Source organism: Sipha flava, unplaced genomic scaffold, assembly GCF_003268045.1.
Source record: "Sipha flava isolate LNK unplaced genomic scaffold, YSA_version1 89_pilon_pilon, whole genome shotgun sequence".
In the NCBI taxonomy this organism is placed as follows: Eukaryota; Metazoa; Arthropoda; class Insecta; order Hemiptera; family Aphididae; genus Sipha; species Sipha flava.
The window spans coordinates 538,722-549,137 of NW_020273631.1; the positions used below are offsets into that span (position 1 = coordinate 538,722).

The 10,416-nt window shown below is 30.6% G+C and overlaps 1 protein-coding gene across 1 annotated transcript; it reads right to left on the bottom strand.

Annotated features, from left to right (window-relative positions):
* Positions 1-3,822: 3,822 nt before the first annotated feature.
* On the bottom strand, positions 3,823-10,125 carry LOC112693704. The gene is made up of 7 exons (XM_025568894.1): positions 10,049-10,125; positions 9,857-9,952; positions 9,645-9,749; positions 9,476-9,563; positions 4,471-4,741; positions 4,070-4,158; positions 3,823-4,003 (listed from the first exon to the last, which is right to left on the bottom strand). Exons 1-7 carry the CDS (start codon positions 10,059-10,061, stop codon positions 3,823-3,825), a joined length of 843 nt encoding a protein of 280 aa, XP_025424679.1. The 5' UTR covers positions 10,062-10,125.
* Between the last annotated feature and the right edge of the window lie 291 nt (positions 10,126-10,416).

A 10,416-nucleotide genomic window follows, 5' to 3' on the forward strand; every position in this document is an offset into this window, starting at 1 on the left:
CGGTTCAGAAAATTTTCCATTTCGAGCACTGGATAAGATTATATATTAAACACAAAAAACAATGAAAAGTTAATTGAAAATTATAAAAAAAAAATACCGTATTTAAAACCATAAGTACTCGTATAATAAATGATTTACTGACTGGAGAAAGAAAACTGTTAGTTTACCCGAAGATTTGACGTTAAGCGATTTAGTTTATTTTAAGTACGCTCCAATCACATCAACCGACGTAGAACGATGATTTTCGAAGTATAAAAACTTACTGGCTCCAAATCGAAATATTTTGAAAATTTAAAAAAAAAATACTTACAGTTCAATGCAACAACATTTTTAAGTACATGTATATATTTTTTTATATTTCATATATATATCTTTATAAATGGTAACTAATGAGCATAGGCACAACTAAAGCCCAAATATTGGGAGTACTGAAATTACGTAGCTCACACTAACCCTCACACATACCCCCTAAGTACCATATCTCAATTTAGTCACTAAATATACCATAACAATTTACATACACTAATATTTTATTTTATAAATATAAATATTAACAAGCCTAATTTATATTATTTTATTTAGGTCATACAGTAATAAGAAATACACAAATTAAAAAAATATTATACAATATATAACATATAATATTCACTTGAGTATTATCTTGCAATGATTTGTGAAATATTTTTCAAGTATTTCTGACAATGTAATTAACTAATAGTCATAAAAAATTAATCTTTTTAATAAAAGCATCAAATAAAAATAACTATATAAAATAAGAAAAACACTATTTTTATATAATTTTTCAATTATTAATTTTTTATCTTAGGGGTGCTGAAGCACTCCTAAGCACCCCTCTAGTTGCACCTATGCTAATGAGTCTGTTTTATATATGATATATAAAATACAATAAGTTAATGGCAGATAAAATAAACGTAATTTTATGAATAATAACGAAACATTATTTTTTTTTGTGCAATTTTAGATTTTTTAAAATGCAATTTTCGATATATCTTAGTGCAATACTGCAATCAATTTTACTACTACAACATCCATGCCCAATTTATTAATATCACGAAAAAATTATCATTACCAATAACTACAGAAAAACCGGTAGGGTAGTAGAATTAATGAAAATATTAAAAAAAAAACTCCCCATTATGATCAAAAGTGAAAATTGTTAATTTAGAATAAAAAAAAGATGAATACACGCCGTGTTAAAATCCTGTGAAGAAAGAAAAAACCAAATCAAGGCAAATCATATAATATATATATATATATATATATATATATATATATTAAATAATTATTTATTTAATAAAACACTAATTTCAACATCATAAAAATATAAAATGTCTACACAGAAAAAAGGTAATGTAGTAAAAATTATGTAACTATAAAAAAAAGTGAAAATTTTTATTAAATAAGAGAAAAATTGGTAATATGAAAAAATAAATATATTATAAAAATGGTAAAAAAAAAAGAAAAACCCTGTGAAGGGAAAAAACCAAAAAAATTGACGAATTAAATTAGGTAGTTGAAAAAAGTAGTACCATACAAAAAAAGGTATGAAAAATTGTACAAAAAAATTTTAAAAAATGTATAAAATTGTGTAAAATGTATAAAAATGTATAAAATATATAAAAATGTATAAAATGAAAATGTTCTGGATCACGATGTCTTCTATCCACTGCTGATTAAACATACGATTACGTATATGGTCTCGGTGGTGTTACTACCGACTTTGGATTTAACATCACTTTGGAGACGGTCGGTTCGATCGCTTCTCCGCCCTCGATCAACCTCTCCAGGTAGAGAACAGCGTTTGAGGAGTTCTTCCACCCCTCAACGCTGACGTGTTCGATCTCCACGTGTCCAAAACCATGGTTTCTCGACACATCCACAGTCTGAGACATGTGGATGGTTTTGGGCACGTGGAGAACGACAACGGGGGCGATCTCACGCGCCAAATCGAGAATGCCGGCTAGTCCACTCTTCTGGCGGCTGCACAAATCCTCGACACTGAACCGCCGTTTTCGATCCCACGGCGGAGAAGTTATCACCGCATCGGACGTCACTCCGGACAGCGCCGCGAAGCTATCGCCGAGTCGAAACTCGATCCGGTGGGCAACTCCCAGTTCCGCGGCCTTCTGGCGGGCCAACCGTATTTTGGCCGGGTCGATGTCCACGGCGATCACCTTTCGGCACGTTCGTGCCAGCCAAACGGCCAGGCGGCCGACACCGCAAAACGGGTCGACGACCGTGCCGAAAGCGCACCTTCGGGCCTCGTGCGCGGCCAACACGTCCGGACACGCGGACACCGAGAAGTGCAACTTGTCAGCAACAGGTCGTCAATGGAACCGCCAAGCGGCCGGTTTCGCCTCGGCGTCGGGAGGACACGGGTCCCGATGTTCTTGGGCGATGGTCGGCGGTTTCGGCGGCTTCAATGCGGCGGACCCATCAAAGGGGCCCGACGGAAACGTACTAGGGAAACAGAAGGTGAAAGCGGTATCTTCCACCGCAGCCCCTCCAGTTGTCACAACCGAGTCCTCCTCGGGTCCGTCTTTGACATTGGTACGCTTCATATGATCCCTTACGGTTCTCAGCCAGTGCTTTAATGTTCCAAGTTCCGCGGGCGGCGTCAGGTGTTTCATCTCGGTGAACGCTTCCGCGGTCACCGGTAGCTCATCCACCTGAACGCCGACGCCCGCGTTACATGAATATTAAAAATACATGAATTACATGAATATGAATTTATATTACATTACATGAATATTAAAAGAAAAAAAAATGTTTAAGTAAGTCATCATTTTGTTCAGCATTAAATTACATTTATATCATTTTTTATTATATTTCTGCACAATAGAATAATTGATTAAACATACTATAAAATATTATCACGGGCCACTGCTGTATTTCATAATATATATTAGCCAAACTCTCATAGTAACGCTGCAAAAAATACAGCTCATAGAATACATTTTATAAGTAAAGAGGAATTTTGAATAGTACCTCAACAAAGTATACCACAGGGATAAAATGTACAAAAAGTCAATAATTGGAAGACTTCCAGTGGAAGTGTATTTATTTCAAACGGTGAATACCAATTGTTACAGTTAAATACTCATTCAGTCGAAAACATTTATGAAAAATGTGAAACTAAAAATAGTTATATCTGATTCAATTTGATCATTAGGACCTGGATTTCAATGCAAAGTGAATATTTTTTTGGTTTATCATACACAATGCTCTCTAAGAACATAATTAATTTCATATAACGAGGGTTTCAAAACTACAAATTTTATTTTGCATTTTTTTGCATATTTCGAGGTTTTTTCATTACTAGAGCATTTTTAGTATTATTAGATCATTTTGTTGGTTTTTAATGCATATTTGTTCGACATACTAAATAAATTTAGCCTATTCAAAATAAAATCAAAAGAAATTATTTTCTTGATATTTAAGTAGGTTTATCAGGTTACATATTGTCAATCTTTATTTTTAAATTCAGTTATTATCTTATTTTAATTTATTATAGACTATGGAACGTCATCAGTATTAGGTCAATGATCAGTCAGTTCGTATCCCATCGCAGACGTTGCTCGTGTTACGTGTGTTTGTGATTTTAATGTATTAAATAGTGTGTTAAATAATGCCCAAAATGAAAAAAATATATGTTATTTTTAAGGTCATTTTTGTGGTAAAATGCATTTTTAAAGACATTTTTGGCTATTTCTTAGAGCATATTTGTATGATTTTAAGTGCACTTAAATCCGGGCCCTAGTAATCATACAATATTTATAAAAAAAAAAAAAATTGATCTCTTCAATTTATGTCGTCCATATTTTGTTCCTCTGAAATTGAATAAGGTGATCCCGGAATAAAATAATTAAAAAAATTATTTTCATAGTCTGAATCTTCATCATCTGCACCTCCATCGTATGAATCTTCAGCGTCTGAATCTTCTTCACTAACTAACAAGGTTGATACTCTTTCTTGGTCATGACTTAATGAAAATAAATCAAGTTTTGTAAATATAGTTTTCCCCAGAATCAGTATTTTAATAACTTACTAAACTTCTTCATTTGTGTAATAATGCTCCATTTCTTCTTCGCGTTCTTCTACGAATTCTCGATCGAGAGTATTTGGTCTTTCATTAATCTAAAATAATTTAATGAATATAATGATTAAGAACCTCAATATTTTTTATGAAATTTTAATTTAAGTGACTTTTTTTCTATTGTTTATTACATTTTAAGACAAACTAAATGTTAAAATCAATTTACTAGTTTTTAAATTAGTTCTGGAGTTAATAAATTACAAGTTAAACTTTTAAATCTTGAAAATAAAATTCAATAAAATATAATTTAAAATTTAAAATATTAAAAGAACTAAAAGCATAACTAAGCTCAAAAGTTATATTACTTTACAGTATTTACAATTTATTATCAGTATACAAATGAATCAACTTGCATTGCTATAAATTGTATTTGATGACAAAACAATACTACTATTTCTTCGTGAACGGTAAAATTGATTACTATCTACATTATTTGATCTAGAATATGGATGTGTTGCAAATATTCTTCTTGCCGATCTATAAACTCTGGACCGTTCAGGACTATTCCTCATATAACTAAAATCATCAACTATGTGACTGTTACTGTCATCGTTTCTGGTTTCAAGAAACATCGAGCCATCATTACTATTACTATACTCATACACCACTGTTTCATTTAAATCGCTATTTAAAAAAATGTAAAAAAATTTTAATGACGATTAAAATGAAAAAAATATTTTTTTTACAATATTAAAAGCATACAAGAAATTTATTTATTTATTTATTTATTTATTTATTTATTGGATAAACGGGCGTAAGCCCAGGTTAAAATAATTAGGTGTACAATACAATCATACAATAACATAATGAATAAAATAATAAGATATAAAATATAAAATTAAACTAAACAATGAATATAAAAAAAAAATAAAACTAAGAGAGGAACAACGGATTCTCATTGGCTAATTTCATTATTCTCGTAATAGGTTCATTTTTTAGATAGTTTGTAGTGCAGAAGGGTAATAAGAAAGGATGATTATTGCGGGTGGACCTAACAGGAACTCTAAAGTTAACGAGAGAAAGAAGGGATGGGGAATCGACCGAGCCTGTTTGTTAAGGAAAGAGAGATGATTGGATCGACGACGGTCAGCTAGGGAGGATAAGTTAAGCAAACGGTGAAGAGAAGTGTAATCATGAGGGGTGCAGTTTACGTTAAGAGAATGTTTCATGAAACATAAATATTTTCGTTGAACCCGTTTGAGTTGAAAACAAGCATCAATTGATTAGGGATCCCATACAACTGAGCCGTATTCTACGATTGGACGTACAAGTGCAAAATATATTGCTTTGAGGGATGCGGAGAGCTTAAAGTCACTAGATATTCTTTTGACGAATCCCAATACCTTAAGGGCTTCGCATGTAACTCTATCTATGTGAGTTCTAGGACAAAGAGAGGGAGTAAAAGCAAAACCAAGATCACAGATGATAGAGTCAGCTGGAATCAAATAAGAGCCATTCAATGAGTAAAGGTGACTAATAGGAGAGCGACTTCTACTGAATGTCATTGACCGGCTTTTTTTCTATATTTAGTTTGAGACCAAGGGATTCAGCCCATGCTGAGAAACTATTTAGATCATCCTGGAGTTTGAGACAATCATCGACAGAGTTAATTTCGAGGAAAATCTTCATATCGTCGGCAAAACAAAGAAGTTTGCTATGTTTGAGAGAAGAGCTAGCACTATTAACAAACAAAGAGAATAGAAGAGGTGATGGATATCCACCCTGGGGAACGCCTGAGGAAGATAAAAATGTGTCAGATTTAGTGTTGAACAGATTAACCCATTGATATCTATTTACTAAAAATTAATTTAACCAAGATAGGATAGGATCCCCAAATCCAGTAGCACGAAGAACAGAGATTAGAACATCATGGTTAACGGAGTCAAACGACTTAGCAAAGTCGGTATATATGACATAAACTTGTGTTCCATCTTTAAAAGATCCGAATATGTAATTGCAGAAAACAAGTTTACAAGTAACCGCTAATCTGCCTGGACGGAAACCATGCTGTTCATTGGCTAAGATCAAATTTACTGAAGGCTGAATTGTGTCTAAGACTAATGATTCAAAGAATTTAGAAATATGCCCTAAAACAGAAATTGGTCTGTAATTAGTGACTAACGAACGACAACCTGATTTTAAAATGGGAGTAATAGAACCAATTTTCCACATGTCAGGAAAAATACCATCATCGAGAGATCTTCGAAATAGGGACCAAAGAGGATAGAGAATAATGGACCTCGTTCTGTAGAGGAAATCGCCAGGTATTCCATCGGGTCCAGTAGAAGACACATTTTTTAAAGTATTAAGCTTGAGGACATCATTTACAGAGAAGTAACAGTTGTTAGGTAAGTCGAAAAATGGTATATCTGATGTCTGAAGATTTGAAGTAACGGGCTCTGAAGAATAAACCGAAAAAAATGTTTAGCAAACAGATTAACACTTTCCAGCTTACAAGAACTATTGACACCATCTAAAGAAACTGAGTTAGGAACGGCATTGTGGGAATGATTCTTGCGTACAAAATCCCAAAATTTTTTGGAATTTGAGGATAGAGATCTTGAGCTAAAAATGTTTTCCTCGTTACTATCATTACCATGTACATATTGTAAAATAAAACCCAATTTGTCTTACTATGTGTGGTTAGTTTCTCTGGTCGTTCAGTACGTCATTCAATTTGAATAAATTTGGTTAATTTTAATTCAATGATACATAATCTATTAGATAATCTGATAATTGCTTATCTTTACCTTGATATATACAAAAGTGTTTTATATATTAATTTATGTGTATATTCAGTGATGAACATTCAAGTTTCTTATGAAGGTGGAATTTGCATGACATATTATTGCATATAGGTATAGAAATGTGTTTCGACATGAAATGGAAAAAACAAATCGATTATATATCTAACAAATTAAGAAAAATGATATACATAATTAAACAACTACGTGATATATTACCTTCGAAGGAAATTATAAATATATATTTAACTCTATTTGAATCAATAATCACATACGGTATAATAGGATGGGGAGGGGCATATGATAATGTTCTAACGCAGCTTCAAAAATGCCAAAACTCAATTATTAGAGTTGCGACTAAAAAAGATTGGAGATATCCAACAAAAAAACTGTATGAAGATTTTAAAGTTCTTAATATAAACAATTTATACATCAAAATTATTACTATATATTTAAAAAAGCATAACCAATTATCTCCTATTAGTCATGAAGTTAATACTAGACACGCAGCTAATAACTTTACTTTAGATTGGCCAAAAAAAACCGGATGCCGTAAAGTATACCATTTCTTGGGAACTCAGATATATAATCTAATGCCTATCCATATAGCTAATATGCCTTTACCTGCTTTTAAAAAACACATTTCCCATTGGCTCCAATATGAATATAATGCGATTAAAATTTAAAATATTTTAACCATTCAATTTCTATTTTATAATTTAATATCATATAGGTAATATTATTATATTTGTAATTCATTCTGTCTTATATCTCTTATGCTATATTTTAGATATGTAATATTTAATTTAGAATATTGTAAATTGATAACCCTGGGCCTCCACACGAGTTTTCTCAGTGAGGCCCAGTAATCTTTTTGATTTCAAATAAAAAAAAAAAATAAAAAAAAATATGTTTATCAGAAGAATTCTAACCTAAACAGTCATTTTTATCATAAATCATAATACTTTTTTTGTCTTCCTGATAGGGGATTTATCTCGAAATCCCTCTCCATATGTACGCCACTATACTTATAAATAAAAAGAAAAAACATCAAGTCATGTTTATGTGTTGAATACCACAGTCTCCGAAATTAAATCGATAAAACTTATAAAAATAGCACAACTGATTTTAAAATAATGTTTATTTAATCGGTAGATGGTACTCTTGAGTACTCATCAGTTAAAAACGCAAAAAAATTGTTTTCTGAATTTCATATATCTTTTATTTCGCTGGATTTGTAAGTAACGTGGATCTACATAGAGTTCGTATATTTTCATATTATAATTATAGTATTAATATTATTATCATTCAAAATAAATATTATTATCAATGGAAATTTCATTTTGAATCTGCTAATTTCAACACATGAATAAATTAAAAAATAACGTCGAAATAACAATGAACCTTTGCCACTGGCCCACACGTGGTATGCCCATATATTAATACATTTATTTGTCACATCAAATTTTTGAAATTGGCCCTACAATAAGCAGGGCCTACAATCCGCTAAATCGTCTAAATTGATACTTTTGGTCATTCCACAAATCTTAAATACATTTTATTTTACAATAATATTTAAATTGGAAAATAAATAAATATTTTAGGTTAGTTTCACTACGATTGCAAGATTGGTGGGATTTTTACATTTCGATATTGGTACTTTTGATTTTTTGATTTTTTTGTTATCTCATGTTATTATCACAGGTTGTTATCTCGGGAGAACAACTACCTGATGCCCGAGTACCATATTGAAATTCCATAATTAATTTTCATTTATATTTAACTTTTCAATATTTATACCATGACTCAAGTTCATAGAGATCGGGTTGAATAATTTCGGAAACAGTAAATGGATTTTCGTGGTTGAAGGGAATGCCTTTATCGTCATCATACTCAACTGCAATAGTGTTTGGAACAATAAAATTAATAATAATAATAATAATAATAATAATATTAAAATAATAAAAAAGAAAATGATCAGCGCTTACTCCTTGTGCGACTCAAGTGTTTATTGTGGGATATAAATGATGAACTTGATTAGAAACGAACGGAAATTTGTTGTTCGCAAGATAATTGAATCCGTTATATCAGGGATGGGTAACTGGCGGCCCGCGTACTATTTTATTTGACCCCTGCTACATTTTCAAATCACTTCTTTACATATTAGCTTTATTTTGATTTACTTTATCAGTGTTTAATTTTTTTCAAGTTGATCGTAAAATTTAAATAATATATTTTCTCTATCATTGAACTTCAGCTAAATACTTAAATGTCTAAGTATAATTTATATCCATATCGGCATAGCTAACATTGCTGTAGGTATTAGGCACTTATTTTATTGTATTAGTTTCGTAGTAAAATTAAATTAATTAAAATAAATGCTAATTGTCAATTTTAATGACCTTTTCTTCATTTTTGCTTTCTTTACTATGGCCCGCTAGATTTTAAAGCTCTAAAAATTGGTCCTCTAGTTACTTTAAGCTGGCCATCCCCGCGTTATACGATTAATATGATGAGTCGCAGATTGAAGATTGCGGAAAATAGAATTTGTATACATTTTTCATAAGGTATATCATTTTTATAAATTTAACCTTCATACATTTAATCTACTTACTCATGATCTCTGGATAACATTGAATGATTTTCTCCATCGTCATCAATGTGTCCGAATAGTGGTGTCGATGGAAAATCAGTTTGTGAATCTATAGATATGGTTGACATTATAAATTGTTTATATTTTATTCTCTGGAACTCGTTCATTTTATCAAGAACATTAATATTACTTTCATCTGCGTTTCTGAATGGTGATTCCGGAAAAGAAAAATTAAGGAAACTATCATCGGAATCAACTCTTTCGTGAAACAATACAGCTGACAATGTTTCCTGGTCTTTATACATATTAATTTATTACTTTATAAATTATTGACATGAAAATTACATTAAACTAATTCTTACATCTATAGTTTTGATTTATTTATTTTAGAAAATAACTTACCAGTGTCATATCCGGTCGCGATTATCTCGTTATTAGTGACATAATAATCATAAAATTCTCTTAACAAATTAAGTACCTCATTTTCTTCAACATCATCTGAATCAAAAATAAATAATTTAAATTTATTTATTTCATACTCAATGTTAACTTTATATTATACTATATATACATTATAATAAGAATGAAACTTACTTAACACTTTCATGATTTTGTGAAGATGACTATAAAATAAGGTTTCTTCGAACGTCTTTTCAAACGATTTTATAGTTCTAAATAAATATATAATGTCTAAATGTTTATTTATCATAAAATTTACATTTAGAATAATGAGGGATATTTATAAATAATATTTGATTTGAATAAATCAAAAGACTAATGTTTTATACAAGTTTGTTGTTAAATAAATTATATGGTTACGGCGTGTTACAATGTACCACAAACTGTATAAAATAAACTAATAATAAAAATATTATATTGTATATTTAATCCGTTAAAATATATACGTTATTATATATTATATCATTATAATAAAAAAAGGTTATATTAAGGGTTCAAAAGAA

What these genes read in the sequence shown, in the direction of transcription:
- LOC112693704 (XM_025568894.1), bottom strand. An exon ending in CGCGACCGGATATGACACTG is followed by an intron (nt 9,750 to 9,856) that starts GTAAGTTATTTT and finishes ATATGTATAAAG; the next exon opens with ACCAGGAAACATTGTCAGCT. An exon ending in ATTCAGAAACGCAGATGAAA is followed by an intron (nt 9,564 to 9,644) that starts GTAATATTAATG and finishes CCATATCTATAG; the next exon opens with ATTCACAAACTGATTTTCCA.